The sequence below is a fragment of the Numida meleagris genome, chromosome 10, assembly GCF_002078875.1.
Source record: "Numida meleagris isolate 19003 breed g44 Domestic line chromosome 10, NumMel1.0, whole genome shotgun sequence".
NCBI lineage: Eukaryota > Metazoa > Chordata > Aves > Galliformes > Numididae > Numida > Numida meleagris.
Window position 1 is genome coordinate 10,445,120 of NC_034418.1, and position 19,371 is coordinate 10,464,490.

The 19,371-nt window shown below is 39.7% G+C and overlaps 1 protein-coding gene across 1 annotated transcript in view; it reads right to left on the reverse strand.

Moving 5' to 3' along the window:
* The window catches only part of LOC110404076 (transcription initiation factor TFIID subunit 4-like), a 130,690-nt gene extending 112,841 nt beyond the window's left edge, over positions 1–17,849 (reverse strand). The window contains exons 1-5 of the mRNA XM_021407976.1: positions 16,726–17,849; positions 12,830–13,002; positions 3,391–3,528; positions 1,977–2,204; positions 1,028–1,150 (exon numbers count right to left, since the gene is read on the reverse strand). Coding sequence (XP_021263651.1) covers positions 1,028–1,150; positions 1,977–2,204; positions 3,391–3,528; positions 12,830–13,002; positions 16,726–17,797 — 1,734 coding nt within the window. The 5' untranslated portion in view covers positions 17,798–17,849. The remainder of the gene's footprint in view (positions 1–1,027; positions 1,151–1,976; positions 2,205–3,390; positions 3,529–12,829; positions 13,003–16,725) is intronic.

Sequence of the window (19,371 nt, forward strand, 5' to 3'; positions counted from 1 at the left end):
TAAATACAGAACCGTGTAATCCAGATATATTTTTCAAATACTTCCAGTACAATCAGGTTGTTAGACTGACAGAGAACAAGAAACAAACCAATACAACCTCCACTAAATAAATATACTTATTATATATGTGCCCCATTATTTTAAAATACTCTAAGTAGGTATCTTTATTTAATGTTTTTTAGTTATCAAAACTTAAAATGAGTTTTTACCGGAACCACAGAATCTTATTGCTTAATTGCTCCAACTTGAAAAGTTTTAAGGCTTATTTAAATTACACAGGTTTCTGTCAATGAATTCAAAGAAATAGGTATCAACCACTTTCAAGTGCAAATTCTACGAAGACTAACATCTTTTAAGAAGCTTGACCATTTGTCCAACTCCAAAGTAGCACCTGTTTGCAATGCATTTATACAACTCTCTGAAATACCCGTTGCACTACTCAAGTTAACCTTTTTTCCAAGCTCAAGGATTCTGTTCAGCTGAAAGACAGCTTTGCCTCTTGAAATTCACTCACAGTTAAGGCTCCATGCAGAGGCATCCACCTTGAGAACTGCTTAGACTCAATAGCTTAGAAAAATACTTTTCCTTCAGTTCTTGGAACTCTCAAATCACATTGTGCATATTTCTACAGTCATATTGTGGTATAAAACATTAATTAGCTTCTTACTGTTTCAGAAAAGATCATGGTTTGGAGGAAAATAAACTTCATGAATCCTCAAGGAGAAAATGCTTTCTTTTTCACTTAATTTTTTTACACAGACCAAAGTATTACCTATCAAAACAAGATTATTTTTGTTTAATACATACTAAATATTTTGTTGCATTTCCCCTTTCAGAAGCTAAGAGAAAGCTTACCTTATCAGATTTTTGAAAATACCCAACATACACAATAACAGAATATCTGCATTTTGATGCAGCCCAACACCTTTCTTTATATTATCACAACAGTTTTCAGCATATGTTACTCATAAATAAATAACAAGTTTAATGGATAATTAACATTGGTGAAAGGTAACTAAATATTTACCAACAAATCCTGAACCAGAGCTTTCACATTGCGGGATGTTTCTGGAGAAGGTGAATTATGAGAAGCAAGTTTTATAAGAGTAGCTAAAAAGTTTTTGCATTTTTTCACATTCTCTTGCATTTCCTGCAAAAGCCAAAGAAAATAAAAATCAGACACATGCTATTTTCCAAGTATGATCGCTGTACGTTCCAATCACTATAAACAGAGAAAATGATTAAATTCTTCTAAATCAAGCAGGAGATACTGCGTGTACAACAGCAGCTATTTTGCTATTGCTGTTAGTTACCTGACATTTCTTAATTTATTTAACTGAATATCATACTTCATAACAACTAACAGAAGACAGTGAAAGAAATATTTAATATCTTACAGTCTGATTTGATAGAAATAATCATATATGAAATAACCATAAATGAAAGGACTAATGTAACAATTTGTTGGAGACACATACTCCTTTGGGATGCACAACATACAGCATTCCCTAAATTATCCCAATTTGTTAAATTATTGATTCAATATGTTTTTGTACAAAGAAGCTACAACAATAAAATCAAATAAGAAAGCATTCAAACTCTATCATATCCAGTGTTTTTCAACAGCATAAGATCAGATGCTCTAATTTTTCAAGACATTTTTGTATATTTTTCAAGATAATTTTTTTGTATATGTCATAATTTGGTCCAAGAACTCTGTGAACCAGAAATATTACACTTCAGCTTAACCATAGATTTTCAGTGATTTACAAATATATGCCAGGATGGGGAAAACTGACCACAGTTGTTCTCCCCTCTCAAAATTTTTATTCCACTTCCTTGAAATGAGTGGAAGGGTTTATGTTTAGTAACATATTTGTTTCATCACAGGAATTAGGCTTGCATGAAATTTTCCACTTCTGAATAGATCTGAGAAGTTCATAAGAAAACCAAGTAACTAGTATTTTAATACTTACCTGTGATACAACTGTAGTTCCAGGTACAGGAGAGCTTGGTATGACTTGGGGCTGTGCTGGTACTTGTGCTGTTGTATGAGGTGGAAGTGGGAGCCGAGGCTGACTCTGGTTTTGCGCTGCAGCTTGAGTTTGTCCACCAGTAATTACTGCAGGCTGTTGAGATGTTGGTGTTCCCGTTGATACTGTAGTCTTGAATAAATTTTGAGCATTTGTTGTAGCTACTGACACCTATAAGTATTTTATGTTGGAAAACAGATCATTCTTTTAAATCTTTTACCCAACCATTAAATTCTTAGAAGTCTGACAAGAAAATTTATCTCCTTTCAAATACACCCTTACTGACAAAATAAAAAGTTAACTTTAGTTATTGTAACTCTAATTTTGTTACCCTTTAACCACACTGAAGTCAACCTCATTTAAATTTCTTTTTATTACAAAAATCAATGTACAATTAAAATGAGTTACTACCCAGTCCTTTAAGATGATTGTTCTGATGTTACTTCTTTAACTCAACTTTCTGTAAATTTTTCCCTTGACATAAACAAGACAATTCCCAATGATCTATTGTTATGTCATCAGGTTTACAATGTCTATACCACACTTACAGCTCAGATCCAGATTACACAAATGCATGAACACAGTTTCACAACCTAATTTCAGCCCAACGGCTGCATATATTCTTTAGCCTTTGCACTCAGAACTGTCTCTGATGTAGCTGGGCCATATGTAAAGATCCTGCTGCATGGTCCTCAATCTTCGAAGGTTGGAAAGTTTATCAAGATTGAACAGAGGACCACATACACACACGCTCTGTCCAGCTCAGCTCTGACATGATCGGACTAAATATGCCACCCTTCCCAGTGCCAAAAAGTCTCAAACTGACACGCCAAATGGCACTGCAGAAACTAGAGAGCTCAGCCAGGCAGCATAGCATGCTGAGCAGAACCTATTAGGACTTCCTGATCCAACCTACCTGCAGAGTTCTGGCGCAGACACAGAACAAGCAGACCCAGGCCCCTGCACTGCGATGCATGGTGTATACTGCAGCACTGGTGATCACACAGCCATAGATACTGCAGTTCTTGACAGGGGAAAAACCTAGCCCTACATGTTCACCACTGAAATAACGCTTATGAGCCTGACTGATTTATTTTTTACTTTAAAAAATAAAAACTATTGAAATTATACTACCCATTTTTTTTCTGTTAGCTAGGAAACAACAGAAAATAAAATATGGGCTACCATCCAACACCTACCTAAAACAGACAGATGATCAATTCATTATCACTTTTTTTTGCCAGTGATAAAAGTAAACATATTAACACTTCTCATTAAAATTCACATTAGGAAAACCAAATGATTACGAGCATAACTTCTTACTCCATCTTTTGCTTTTTATATTCTTAGTACTTACTGTGGTATGTGAAAGAATAGAGCCTCCTGGCAGAGTTGCAGCAGCTGTAGCACTAACGGGTGTCGCAGTTGACTGAACAACTTTGGCTTGCACTGGAAGTCCAAGGCGAACAGTAGATGTGGCTACAGAGGTTGGTTGCTAATAAAGGAAAAATAAGCAATTTAATTATTACTTATATGTAATATTTACATGTAATTGTTCACCAACACATGAGTTTCTAATTGGCAGGAACACATATTGGTTCTTTTTATATACACTTGCTTTTTTCTGGGAATTTTTCTCAGAGAAAATTAATACTGAAAGAAAGTTTAGACAGCAAAAAAATATTTATTTTCCAGGCGAATATACCAGCCAGTCCAGCAACACCATCTACTGGATATCTATCTTCTGTACTTAAGGGAACAAGTAAATTTAAAAATTCTACCTGGCGTCTGAGGGAAAAAAAAAAACAACACAACTTTGTTTTGGTCTGTTTATGTTTTGCTTTGTTTGTTTGCATAGCTCTCAAGATTTTTTTCTCCTGAGTTTGGATGTCTTCCATACTGAGGTAGCCTAGAGGCAGTAAACAGCATCATCACGAATAGGTAGAATTGTCTATCTTTTGGGAAGAATTATTGTTAATGCTTCTTAGGATTTTAAATGCCATACTTCTTTTCTCAGTTGTACAGAAGAATACTAGCTTCAATTTCACTGGTCATATGAAACTATATGCCTGATGAATGCTTGCATTTATAAATATGAATACTGTATATCTTGTTCATTTGCTTATAATCAGTTTCCGACCTAAAAATGCCTATGCTGTCAGCCTCCTTCTTGTCAGTGACTGCTTACAGAAGCAGGGATTTACAAAGAAGGGAGATAACCAGGCAAACTTCTGACATCTACTCAGTTCCAAGAAAGATCTGCAGTCAGAACTCTGTAAATACATACATAGCTCAGACTACTGGCTACAGAATTTTTCTCAACTAATAAATGTCCTCAATTCATCATAAGAATATGCTTTGAAAAAAAAATTGCATATAATTAAAACACGAAATTTCATTATTATAATAGTGTATTATCCAACTAAGCGTGCAACACATTCCATACATAATACTCCACTGTGCAAGACCACATGAGCGAGCTGTGCAATGTTAAGACTAAATTCATCCTATTTTAAAAATCACTAGTGACAACAGCTTTTGATACAAAACTGCAGTAAAATCTATTATTGAGTTGCATGTGAAGAAAAACCCTTACTACCAAAGAACTGCAAACAAAATAATGCAACTTCTTAGTACCGTGGTTCCAAATCTCTTATATTAAAAAGTGTGAAATGAGTGAATCAGAAATGTCAGAATTTCCCTAGGTTAGTTCCAAGCATCATGGAAATCATCTTCAAATGACAACTACAAGTTACCAGAAGACACTGTAAGTACTCCCAACACAAACACATCAACAAGACCTAGTAAAATAGTTATGATTTAGAAGTTAACAGCTGTATTTTCTATGAAGGGAAAACTGTAAATAGAAGTCAAGAGAAATCTATGAGAAAAAAAGCACAAAAACTATTGATGTTATATAAGAAAATTATAAACCAATGTAACAAGCTCCTGCAGGAACACAAAAGATTTTATAATGTGCTTTAAAGAACAGCTGCTAAGGGTTGGTATGAGGGTAGTATTACTAAATTCCAAAATTACTAACCAGGACTAAGACAGGGATAGATTTTCAAATGTAGCTGTACTATTTTTGAATAGATGCATCATGTATTTCGGTTTCCTAAATATACAAAAGTAATGTTTAAGAGGCTTTTCCACTGCACCTGTAAATTAACATGCAAAGAAACCAGGACATGAATAAATGCTCTCCTACAAATCTCCACAGGGACATTTGAGAATACTTAAGACAGCCTTTTGTACGCAGACTTAAGTTGGCTCTTTCCATGCAAGGAGGTTCGCTGTTCTAAGCAGGGCACAGCATGGTGCTGATGTGGAAGCATGGATTTAAAATGGATCTGGCCAGCTTGGAGGATGGATGTCCCCAGATTCATTCTGTCTGCACAAGTCATGCAGATATCCAAGTTACTCCACTTTCAGGGTGCAGTAAGTCACTTCCACAAAAGCAGTCAGTGCACATTATAATCGTTCACGGAAGGAGCCAGTGTGGAATTACTCTGTGTGCTGTAAATTCACTCCTTAAATAACTACATCTTAACTTTCCTAAGTAGACCTTCTCACCAGCTCTCTGGACACAAGTAGCAAGGCAAAGCTCGAGGCATGAACAGGAGCAAACCACTTTGTACCTGCTGTGCAAAAACGAGCTGCTGTTATATTTGTAGGGATATACAAAAAGGTGCATGTGAAAAAGCAGGCCACATGAATATGGAACAACTACATCAAAATATACAGGAAATATTTGCCACTGCCGCAGCAGAACTACACAAACTTTGGGGATTACGTTGCGTACTTACAGCTTTTTAAAATCAAGGTCATTCAAACTGCCACAGGTTAGTATACTGATGTCAGTAAACTGCTGGAAACAAGTTGGTGGTATAGTTGTATTTTGTACCACAGTACCACCTACTGATGTACACTCGGGGAGCCAGTGCTAAGCAACACTACTAAGGGACACAGGCCTCACCCGACACCACTGCTGGAATGTATTTAAAGGGAAAAAAAAGAAAAAAAAATAGGAAGGAAAGAAAGAAGAATGCAGGTAAGTAGGTCATGAGGAGAGGCACAGCAAACCAAAGAATCTGGTGGTTAAAATGTAGATGAATTTTGGCCCTAAAGTTAGATTCCACCCCTCCATCAACGGCACAGTGTTTGTGCTGCTGCACAAATATTCTATTGTATGCAAATATAGATAACTAGTGTGAATTCTCCCATGCTATATGCTTATGAGTGCACAACCTGAAAAGTGGGCTTAGTGACTCGCTGTGGTCATGGCTGCAACTGGGGACAATGAAGTCAAAGTGTACACAAAAAGTTAACCAGTATATTTAATTGATCACCTAATGTCTTTATTTTCTACTTGTAAAAAGAGGCTAATAATCTCCTCAACTCTATTGTTGAGAAAGTTATTGCAGGGGTAAGCTTCACAAGAGAAATCCTGTTTGGTTATTAATACCCACTTCAAAAAGATGCTCAGAAACTAAGCAGCAAATAAGCCTGAAGCAATCCACTGAACAGTGGAGGAAGAAAATATCACATAATTCTTCATAAGGCTGTTGAACCTACACAACGTAGAAATTAAGAAAAACAGTAACATGTGATCACGTAGTATAAAGCACATGCACATGGAAGCCACTACTACATTGCTCAGGAATTCAGCATTTCCTAATCTTTGCAAGCTTAATTTTAAAGCCTTACTAATGTTTAGGAGTTCTGTAGGCATGATATTTTAAGAAGTTTAAAAATTATATGTTAACACTACTGAAAGGTAAATAGTAGAGTTTGTAAGTGGTAAGAACTTACTATCTACTTACACAGAGAAGATTCACCCACTACGAGGGAAAGGAAGGAAAATGGTTTTGTGGCTGAAGCACAGCCGAGATCACTCACCTTTTAATTTTTCTGGCATTTCAACCTACCTGCCCTGCTAACATAAATGTCTTTTCCAAAATACAGTATGAGAGAAACAAGCTCAAAACTTAAACAAAACATATGTATATACTATATATATATATTTGTATACTATACAAAAATACTATGGGATAATTTGATAATAAAGTTAATATACTTCAGGAAACAACAACGATTTCTCAATTTGCTTACAATTTACTTAGAAGAAGTAAAATAAGCATTTATCAAGAAAGCAGGAAGGATGTGAAAAACAGGAAAAATAAATAAAAAAAAACAGAAAAAAGTCAAAATTGTAGAATGACAGAAATACAAACACAGGCAGAGTGTATTATCAGAACTATCTCAAACTCGCAAGGCTCAGCTTTAGCAAGAAGAGCTTCTCAAACATCAACAATTTGAGAACTTATGATGGTGAAGGCCAAGCTGCTGCTTAACTTTTCTTTATGACGCTGGTCTTTTCTGTATGATACTCGTTTCTTGCTGTCCAGAAGCACTTTAATTTTGTAACTAACTTCAAATAATTTTAATTGAAAAATGTATGATTCTCCTTTTTGGTTATGAAAATAAAACTATTGGGGTATTACAGTCCTGAAAAGCAGCAAACAAGTACATGCCACATCAAAAGCATGAAAAACCATTAACTACACAAATGAAAAATATAGATAAACAAAAGAAACTCACCAAAGAAAAACTAGATGGCAGCACCTACCCATTTTTCATAATTCTATGAGTACAGGCTTCCAAACAAGATACAGAGGGAAAAATGCAACACAAACTAAATAATAATTCCAAAAGTCTTTTAAAATGATCATCTCTGAAGTATTCAGTGATGCAAGTAAACTCATGCTTATTTGACCTGCTTGTAGTAGAAAAGTCCACAACAAACTTCTTCTAACAGAAGTTCCACCAAATAACAGCTCATTCTCTACACATTCTGTTTTAACTAAGGTTGTACAGCATGTACAGTTTTGTCAACGTTAATGATTTAATATGCAGAAAAAAAATCTTGATCAAAAACAAAAGGAAACTAAAATAAACATGTAGAAATAAACATTTCAAAGAAAATGATGCACTGTTAATTCAAACCAATGCTTGCTGTAGTTATTTTGTTAAATGTTTTTTTTTCAAACAAGCATTATCAGTGAGAAAGTATTCAGTGCAACTTGTTCATCAAAAGTTTATAATAATCTTTCATAGGTGTAAGTTCTTCCTTGTAAAACATGAGACAGTTTAAAAAAGATAAAGTTCTGCTAGCAACATCTGCAAGATGAACTGTACTCCTAATCTGAAAAATATTTTCCTCTTCTATACCTGAATATTTTGATGTATATTTTCCCTTTAAAAAGCGCAGTTAGCTGTAGTTAATATCCCTCTCGTTGTCATCTGCAATCTTATAATTGGAACTAAACTGAAATTATTTTAAGGTACAATTAAGGTACACATATTCATGATTTTCTTGAATATTTTACTTAAAGAAACCACAAAGACTGCAAATTTAGAAGATCATTAAAATATCACACATATCTTCATATTATGGATACTTGTCTCTACTACTGCTTTCTCTGTACTATTCTGTTATTTTCAAATGCTGTTTCTTCAGCCTGAATCCATTCCACTACTTCTGACTGCCCTTCAAACATTGCACGTTTTTGTGGCACTCCCGTGCTCTACAGCCTTTAAGCTCTGCATTAAACTAATCAGAGACCACTCTTACAAGGTACTTGCTTATCCGATTCATCGGTTTCCAGAATTTTAACAGAAATTGAATCAAGCAGATGAGATTAATATTTTACACAGCAGCAAGGGGAGGGGAACAGAATTAAGCATCTAATCCAAGATCACCCCACCCGAGAGCCAAGAACAGAAACCAAGTCTTCATTTCAAAAAAGATTTGCCTATCTTCATCCAAAATTCTAATGCAAAGTTGTTCACAAAGCTGTAATGCATGTACTTACATCCTCTAACCTAAAAACTGCAAAAATTGAGAGCAAGGTGTTATAAAGAAAAGAAGTAACTTAAATAGGAAAGCCAAGCACCCCAAAAGTAAGAAATGCCAGATTTAAGTTTGCACTGCAACAGTAACTGCAGTAATGATGTGCTTGGTCTAGCTGATGCTTTTATCTTTGTGCATTTATCACACAAAGACTGTAACTCACTGCACAGTTAAAGAAGAGATTAGCATACAATGAATGGAAAGTTACGCGTCTCAATTTTCCTGAACATTTCTGTTTGACACTGCAATCACAATATATCCTTTTCTATCTGGGGGGGGAAATACTGTTATAAGGAGACATTTGAGCCCTGAACCTTCAGCAAGGCAACACGCTCTTGTTTTTTAATCAAAGGACAGAGCTATGCTAAGCTCATATGCTAAATCCTGAGGGAAATTAAACCATGCTTTCTTCTGCTGTTCCTACAGAAAGTTGGGTCTTTCCTCATAGACCATCCTGGATGTAAGCACAGCTGCTGAAGTCACAGGAATGTTTCCTCCCAAACAACAGGGAGAAGATCTACCAAATGATGGTCCTGGGAAACAGGAAGAAAATCTTGATATATTACCAAGACTAAAGAAGTCCGCTGTAGGTATTAAGTCAATTTGATTTAAAAATATTTAAAACATTTATTTTCCCCACCTCTTTTTTTTTTTTTTTTTTGAGAGGAAAGATTCACAGAGCTTTCAGTTTTAAAGGAGCACTCTGTTAGTTTTTCAAACCATCTTTCTTGTCATTTTTTAAGTCATTCCTTTTATATTCTGCATTTATCACTCCCAGCACTCAATGAGCTGCCAAAGATAACTACCCGACTTTACCATTTCTTTGCGAGATAATTTAATAACCCATATTTTACATCTAACTATATAGCTCATAACACACTTTCTTAACATAATTATTTAAAGTGTATACAGAAAATTACATCTATAACACTGAAAACAATTACTAAGCTGGTATTTGACACTGGCTAGCAATTAGTAGAATCTGAAGTAAAGCAAACAGAAGAGCTATGAAGTAGATATTGACTAACACATTCTTTGTAGTAAGATCTGATTTCCCAGAAAAAAAAGTTTGATTACTAATTCACTGGAAGAATTCTTTTTCAGTACATATAATTCTCTGCATTTCAGTTCTTGATCCCTTTTCCTGTCTAACCAGAATGACTTCTCAAATAACTGACGCTTCCAAAAACTTAGCATAGTATTTATCACTGGACATTTCCTCCACAAACTTCTGGTTCTAAACTTCCACCTGACCAAATGAAAGTCTAATATCTAGTTCTGATATGATAAAACCTTTAGAATTTATATTTTTACAATGTGGCTTTAAAATGCCTCAAGCCATTATTTTCAAATTACATTTCAAGGTCAAACATACAATAAGCACTGTAAAAGTCAAAGAAGAGTCTGTGCACCACAGAGTCATTAAATTACAAAAATATGTATTTTTGAGGGACATTGTTAAATATTTCTTATCATTCTTAATGACAACAAATAAAGAAACGCAGTACTGCCTGGGCAGCTACCACAAAGGTCTCTCAAAGCACATGAATCCTGACTGGCTACAGTATCATGATTCGAATCCCACCACCTTAAAATAATCAAACTGTAAGGCATTATGCCATAAGGCACTTACCATTTCAAAACAAGGCCTCTATTCTCAAGATGTTTATTAACACTATTAATTATAAAGAAATCTCTATAATGCTCTGAAAGTTATCTAGCTGGTCTGAATCCTGCAGAAAAACAACTACATCATCCTAATACTAGAACTAGCTCCCTCAGATTCCTAACATCTCTACCACACAAACACGCAGTATCCTCAGAGCTTAATTTTTACAAAAGCCCAGCAAGTCAGATTACACTATTTCCACAATCTTAACAGCTTCATATAACTGGAGAACACCTGCCTGAGGCCAATATGATCAAATCCCAACATCTGTTGTGCACACATACAAATTCCAGTCTTCTCATAAAGATTGAACACATGCAGCCAAGCAGAACTATATTTTTGTCAAAAGATTCTATGTACAGCAAAGATGTACTCCTCATATGTTCTCAAATAACAGACAATTTGTTAATATGTAATTTCCCGTGAATGTTTCCACTCTGAATTTTAATTCTGAATGCTAGCCACAGCAATTAAAGTTGCACGAAAACTTACAGTATGAAACCAAAGCAACTAAACCTAACTCATTTTAACAGACTGAGGTCATATTCTTGGTACTGTCCCACCCCATGATCTGCTATGCATTTATGCTATACGTTCATCTCAGAATCTGTTGCAAGAATGTGTGCTATACATTCTGTTGTAGTCAATAATAAAGAAGTGATGCACTTATTTTAAAAGCAAACAAACAAAACAAAACAAGAAAGCAAACAACCAATGACGGACATACAAACTAAATAATTAAGGTTGTCCAGATTTTTCTTCACGTCAAATTAGTAAAAAAAAAAACTGGAAATCAATATAGGCTTATCTCTGCGTTTATTTTCTCTGACATCTCCTATCTATCTTAGAAGGATTTTTACAAATCTTCTTATCCTTCCAGATATCACAAATGTAGATATTAACCAGCTGCCTTTTCTGCAGAGTTCTTTTACAATATTCCATCTAATACTGCGCTTACTTTTTTTCTGACAGCATAAAGTTTTCCAAGTGTTTTCAGGCTTTTATTTTCTTCCTGAGATACATTCTGTTGAGCTACACAGTATTCCTATAACATTCACATCTAAAACTTGCATTTTACTTGGCTACTCTATGGTTTAGATTACCTCATTTTCAATTATCCAACTCTATTCTGGCTTCCTCCTCTTCTAAAAAGTTTATCATTGCCTTTGGCTCTTAATAAAACAATCTTTTAAGCTATAAACACAAAGCATATATTGGCACAGCAATCAAATATTAAACATGGGAAAACACACATTCAAGATATTTCAAGCAAGCTACACAACAATCAATCAAAAACTATAAAGGCATATTTTTCACCTCATTTCATTCAGGCTTATCTATCCCTTTTACAAACAAAGAACTTAGGCAAAACTACCTTTCACTTCGTCTGTTATTATCATAGCACAACAGCCCAACACATCTGAAGATGTTTGCCTTTACATTTTAGTAAGATAGTTAAGCACTGGCCAGATAGCCTGAAGCTGAACAGCATCCTTACAGAATTTGAAACCAAAAAAGTTTACGAAGTAATTTAAAATAAATAAACAAACACCACTCTTTCATCCTTGAAAATAAAATAGTTCTGAGTAGAAATCAACACACTCCACTGAAAGAATCTGGGATAAAAAAGCACAGTATCCTGTCAATTCAAATTAAAATAGAGTAAAATGTAGTCAAAACACAGACAAAACTAAGTGCAGACCAATCACACCCAGAAGTGATCCAAAGGAATCAAATCTTTCTTCTGAATAAAGTATACTACAAAAATTTAACTACTGTGAATTCTGACATAGAATGTGCTTTGCTTTTTCTTTTCTAATGTCTAGTGAAATCTAGTGTCACGTACATCCATTCACCATGCTGGAATATCACAGTGACTAAGACTCAAAGGGAACAAAGTCATTTACTAAGTCAGTGGCACACATTCCAAACTAATTTCTGTCTAAGACTGAGCCTTCTAACCTCCAATGAACTCACAGTCTGAAAAGGCTCTTGAGAAAATCTGCAAAGTAGATTTTACTGAAATTGAAGGAAAAAAAAAAACAAAAAACAAGCCTCAGAAAATAAACTGTATTTGAATAAGTATTTCCTGGTTTTCAATTAAAAAAAAAAAGTGCGTGTGCATGAAGCACATTTGCCAAAGAACAGATAATGTACAAGACAGAGGAGAATGTAACACACAAAAGCAAGGTGAAATCAAGCCAGACATACCTGAGCTGTTGTTAGGCGAAAAACTGGGCCACTTGTGGGCACTGAAAGTCTAGGCGAAATGCTGGTAGGACCTTGTCCCTGCGTCTGTACTTGAGCCTGCATTTGAGCTTGGGCTAGAGCCTGCTGAGGCACCATTACAAGTTGTCCTGCATCCGTGCGCACCAAGACCATACCTAGTGACAATAAAGTGACAGTAACTATAGAAAAAAGAATAATGTGACAAATTATAAAGTATATCTAACTATGAAATATAGAACAAAAACAACATATAGCACTGTGCTTTTTTCTTTATCCCATATCTTTCTTTTTACTGTGGTGTAATACGAGATTTTACTTCAGTGAAGAAAAGGAGCTCTCACCAGCAGACAAAAACTACTCAAGTTAGTTTGAAATTCAAACACTTACAGCTTATGGTGACAAAAACAAATGGTAACTTGAGCGTATAGGTGCACAATGACGTGCAGAAGGTAGCTAAGGTCTGGAGAATAAAACTTGAAAGAAATATTCATTAAAGTAAACCATAACAACGGTCTAGTAGCTGAGAACAACTTTCAGTTTGAACATACCAGGGACAATGACATGAGAGCTTTACTAAAACAACAGTGTTAGGGAACATGTAGATGCAAACATTAAGCCAGACACATTTCTGAGTATACAATATTTGAGACCTAGTTAATGTTTGAGCACTGACACATGAATTTATTCGGCACCTGCCATCACTGTACTGGGAGGTTTGGGCAAGAAGAAGAAATACTGTCACCCCAGAGGCCCAACACAATTACTCCTCCACAGGAAACAGCAGAAGCACAGGTATTTGAGGAAAATTCCAAGGGACTGTTTTAAATGAACAGAGTACTTTCTGGATGTAAATGAAATACTTTTATTTTCTTGTAACACGCTTCACAAATAAAGGTCCTCTACACATCCAGTCGATGTCATCCAGATTTCCCCTTAGTGTAACTGTCCTGGTTTTCCACTGTCAGCAAGTCAAAAAGGAGCTCCCAATGGCTCAGCTGGCCCCTGGATCACCTGGGCCTTTACACTTAGTCAAGATCACTGCAACCACGTAATACGTTTCCTCTAGTTCAGTCAGAACTAAGCAGCCATTCTCCAGATACATTATTTAAAAAGAATTCTCAAGTTAGTCCCAGAACACGTTCCAATAATCTAACCTAGATGTAAGTAGGATGCAATGTACTATCAGAAAGGAACAGGTCTTTCAGGGTCTAGCAAATCTCTGTCAATTTACTCTGTTGACAACAGAGCCAGGAGACATTGTTCCTGCAACTTATCAGTATGCACAGACTTCTCCATATGCATTTTATAACTTTGCAAGGGAAAATAGAGAAGGTAAAAACATACACTCACTTCTAAGTATTAGCTTCCTAGAAAAAAACAACACAGTAAACAGAGTTTGAAACATACTGAGCATTATTATGTCCAGCAAGTAACCAAATTCAGAAGCAGTCTACACCTTTCTTTCAGTCTCTGACATAGAAACACAGAGCCCAGCTCCATGATGAACACAAGTGAATTGCAGCTGCAATAGAAGCCCTCACGCACTGAGTCCTGGGCGCTCCCAGCCACCTTTGCTATGAAAACCACGAACAGAAAATGCATATTTCTGCCACTATGAACTGAAGAGCTGTGGAAATCGAGTTTGAAGGTAAAAAGTATATACAGCTACAGCAAGGACCTCATCCAAAGGATATGATCATACCCCTCTCAAAGCCCGATGAGTACTTTTTATAAGAGTTAACAACAACAAATCTTAAAAAGGTAACTTTCTAGGTCCATCAGCCCTTCAGGCACCAGACCTAATGGTTTGTAGAAAACCCTATAAGCAGATGATGTATTTGATATATACTGTTCTGGACAAACAAATATTAGTACACTGCTCCAATGCGCAGAGCAGATAGCATTCCCCTGAGTGTCATGAACCTAATATAAAAATCCTTATAGGATAATGCCAACCACATCTTAAAAAAAAACCCCACATTCTATTGGCATTACACCAATTCACATAAGTCTTGTTAATTACTTTTTCAACCTTGCAAAATTCAATCTGAATTTTAAAAAAACTGAATAGAATGGACAAATTAATTGCAACACGTGCCACATGACTTCAATAAAAGTTGCAGATATAACTACTTCTACAGATGCATAAATGTTTATGCAGCGATTTTATATTTTAATCTAGTTTTCAGGACTTGAAAATTCTTCTACTTTGCAACATGTAGGAAGTGGTCAGATTCTCAGAACTGAGTTAAATGAGAAGATTAATTTTTCCTTATTGTCAGCCATGAAAAGATGAAATATCCAACTTGTGAGTTGGTATGAAGTACTAGAACAGTCTGGTTATTATATGCTAATCTGTATTATTTGCTAAAATAAACTTATTCTAAACTTCTGCATTAGACAGAAGATCACAATATGAGAGTTTCAATATCAGTTAATAACAACGCACAAACTTAAAGAGTAATTAATCAAAAATAACATTGTATTTTCCAAATCACTCTTATCCTCAGAACATGCTATCCTCCTGTTAATGCAAATTTAATGGATTTCAAGCTATCTGGTAACAAAATCAAATTCAAGTGATACATTTTCCACACTATTATTTCCACAACTGTCTCAAACCTTTGGCAAGATTGCTTTCAAGGGCTGTTTTCCTCTTCTGTTTAAAAACTACATAGCAGAACAAAGACAATAAGCTGCAGAAAGTGTATGCAAAGTTATGATACAACTTATTTAGGTATTTAGTATTTATCAAACATTAAAAATGTGAAATCAAAGGCTAAAGCCACCAATATAACTGGAATATAGCCACACGTTTTTAAACCAAGCCGTTACTAGTTTTGAGTTAGTCAGGTCTCCATGAAACCACTGAGCTTTATCCACTTGGGGCATCAGAATTTGGAGCAGGAGTTTCATAAACTACAGTCAAATACACAGCTACTAAAGTCCACCCAGAAGCACACTTCTATTGCATTTAGCTCTATTTATCTTAGCTAACAAAAAACAGCTATTGAAAGAAACATGGTGAAAGAAATAAATTATTTCAGATTGCACCAGAATCTATAGGTAATATCACACTGTTGACATCAATAGAAAAAAAAGTTTAAACGTCGATTTATCTCCTATATCTGTAACCAACTTAGCAGCTTTTTGCAACATTGTAATCTAGGTACGGGAGCACAGACTGCGACCCTGGGAACATTTACGTAAAGCAATGGGCAGTGAAGTAGGAATCACTGGGACGGGGAGATGCTGCCTTGATTGCAAACTTGCATCTTTACAAAACAGCACCAAGAAACTAAGAGGAGAGCAAGCAGGACACGGGGGCTTCTGCAGGGTTAGAAGCAAAATCCAGTGATGGCAAGGCTGTGCGTACCCAGCAAGGAGAGACACAGTCACACATGCCGAAAGGAAGAACTTAACGTTAAATCAGACAGTGTAGTGTGGATATGGTCACCTGGTGCCCACCAGAAGGCACTCCTTGAAAACAGAAAACTTTTCTCCATATCAAGAGTACAGCAGATCGCGGAGCACTTCAATAGAGATGCGATTCCTGGTTAACACATTCCAGATTGTTCTAGTGCGCAGCTGTTTTTACACCGTTACAAAAAAACTTACCGTGACCACCGCTCTCCCAACGAGAGGAAACAAGTCACTCGCCAAACAACAGGCACAACTACTCTGCACCAGTAGTAACGTGCCCTGTGCCAACTGCATCCTCGCTCATGACAGCCAGTCGGCCAGAACCCGCTCTCAGACAGGTGCCTCTCCTCTGGCTCCCAACATGCCGAGCAGCGGGAAAACGCCAACTTTGAAAAACCTCCGCCAGAGAAAGGCCGAGCAGAGAGCCGCGCGCCCGCCCCGCCCGCCCCACTTACCGGGCGGGATGGTGAAGCCCGGCGGCAGCTGGATGGTGGTCTGCTGCGGCGGCCTGACGATCAGCTGCGGGGCCACCAGCCTCGGGGCGGCGCCCAGCGCGGGCCGCGGCGACAGCGCCTGCGAGGCGGCGGGGAGGGCAGCGCCCGGCTTGGCGACGCCCGCGGGTTTGGCGGCCGAGCCCGGTCCCGGCGGGGTGGCGGCGGGCGCGGGGCTGGCGGAGTTGCTGAGTGCGTTTACTGCGGGCTGCGGGCCGTGCGCGGGCTTGGGCTGCGCCGCGCCGCCTTCTCTGCCGGCCGGGCTCTGCCGGCCGCTGACTGGCGGCACCGCCGCCGCCCGGCCCCCGGCGCCCTCCCCGTTGGGCGCCGCCTCGCCGGGGAGCGGCGCGGGCTCGGAGGCGTCGGCTCCCTCCGCCGCCGTCGCCCGCCCGCTCCCCTCCGCCCCGCTCCCCTCCGCGGCCTCGTTGCGCGGCGGCGGCTCCGCGGCGGGCGGGCTGCGGCCGGGGCTGGGGCTGCCCGCGTCCCGGGCGCCGGTGCCGGCGGCCACATGGTTGTTGACAGGCGGGGCGGGCGGGGGTGCGGCGGGCTGCGGCGGGGCCGGGGCGGCGGGGCTGCCGCCGAGCAGAGCCGCTCCATGTGATTGCTGCACACTACTACTGTTTACACTCACTCCCCGCCCTGCCGCCGCCGCCGCCGCTGCCGCCGCCGCTGCCGCCGGGGGGGACGGGGACGGGAGCGGCCCCGGGGCGAGGACTCGGCTCTCCGCGGCTCCGGGACGGCCCGCCGCAGCCTCCTCCGCCCCGGCAGCGGGGGGGGGCGCGGGGTGCCCCTGCTGCTGCCGGACGGGGCTGCTGCCCCCCGCCAGGCTGCCCGGGCGCTGCTGCTGCTGCTGCTGCTGCGGCTGCTGCTGCTGCTGGGACGGGGCGGAGGTCCTGGGCTGGGGCGCCTCGGCCGAGCCCCGGCCGCCGGCCAGCTGCGATTCCAGGGAGCCCACCAGGTCGCTGACCGCCTTCTCGTCCACCTCCTCGGAGAAGAGCAGCATCTCTTCCAGGGGGTCCGAGGCGCCCGCCGCCATCTTGCGCTGAGGTGGGAGCCGGCCGCGCAGCGCGCAGGCGCGCCGGCCTCTGTCGCGCGCGGGGCACCCTGGGAGGAGCCGCCTTCCTCCTGCCCCCGCCGCGGGGCGGGCTCTCGTAGGGCGCGGGCGGGCCGCCGCGCTTGGCGCTTTGGCGCTCGCTTTTCGGCGTCGGGGCAACGCTTGCTGAGATGTGCGGGGCTCCCGCGGCTCCTGGCCGGCAAGGCGTGGGCAGGGCCAGGCGACTCTCCCGGTGTGGGCGGGGGGCGCTTCGGCGGTGCGGGGTTTCTGTCACAGCCCGCGCTGACGCCTGGCAGAGAGCGTTGCGAAATGAAGTGTCGTGCGATCGTGTTACCTGGCGTTTGCAAAGCTGCCGTAACCGTGTACTTTGCCTTCAAGTCATTCATTGCTCATGAAAATAATCCCAGGCAGCTCGTCGTTCTCAGCGAGAACTGAAAGCAGACGGGCCGCTAGACGGGCTCAGCAGCACAACGCAGGCATTTCTTCAAAGGCGGCAACGTAAATGCTACTGAAGCTGTTCGGAGTCCAGATACAGGCAGGCTGTTGTGTCTGCTTTAAAGCTTTTATGTCCAAAGCTGCATTACGCTGTCAGCGGAAGGCTTGTAAACCTACCAGAATGCTCTGCATTGTCACAGCAGCTGCCCTGACACTGTTCCCTCAGCATCCCCCCTGGAAATTTGAGGCAGTTCATTCTGTTACTAGCAATTTTGTCATTGCTTTTCTATACACACTTGTTCCATCAATGCTTGCCTCATGCATTCAGAAATTTCCAAGGGGAAAACAGCTGCCCGAACCTGTAATTTCTTTGACAAATGACAGAGCAGTTTCTTTCATGGGACCTGCAGAGAAAGTGATTTTGCCCGCGTGTATAATCACTTTCCACAATTCATTACATCTGTTCTCGCGCACAAGTGATAACCACCATGTATTTTTCAAGCTGACAGCAGAGAACAGCTTGGATTCCAGTGGCTGCCTGCCGACCAATGACAGCACGGATGCCTGCAAAGTTGGATGTATTTGGCCTGCCTGTATCTGCCTTGTATTTGGTGGCCTGAAATGGTGACTCATCTTATGATTTTTCAGGATTTTCCCCCAAATTGAAAAAAAGCACATCTGTGAATAACCTACCTAAGCGCAAAGTGAACTAGTAAGAAAGAGTGAAGGTCTCGCTGTACACACACACACAGCTGATATCCATTTTCAAGCTCCAAAATCATACATTGTATTATCTGGCTGGAGTCACAAGGTTAAGCTGCTAATCACTTGTTACCATCTAGGTTACATATTTTTATTCAGGGTAGTTTTTCCCGATTGTATGTTCATGCTTTTAGGAGCAGGCTATGATAAATCAAAATAAACCACATCTAAAATGCATTAAGAATATCCAAACAAGGTCGTGTCTCTTTAATTAGGGAAGTTCCAATGTATCCTGAAGTTAAACCAGCGGCCAGTAAAAGAACTGGAGGCATCAAGGGGTGCTCAGGATGCACAGATGGGAAGCTGTGCAGTAAGTGCATGTGAAAGCACAGTAGTACGCGTGAAAAACAGTATTTAGG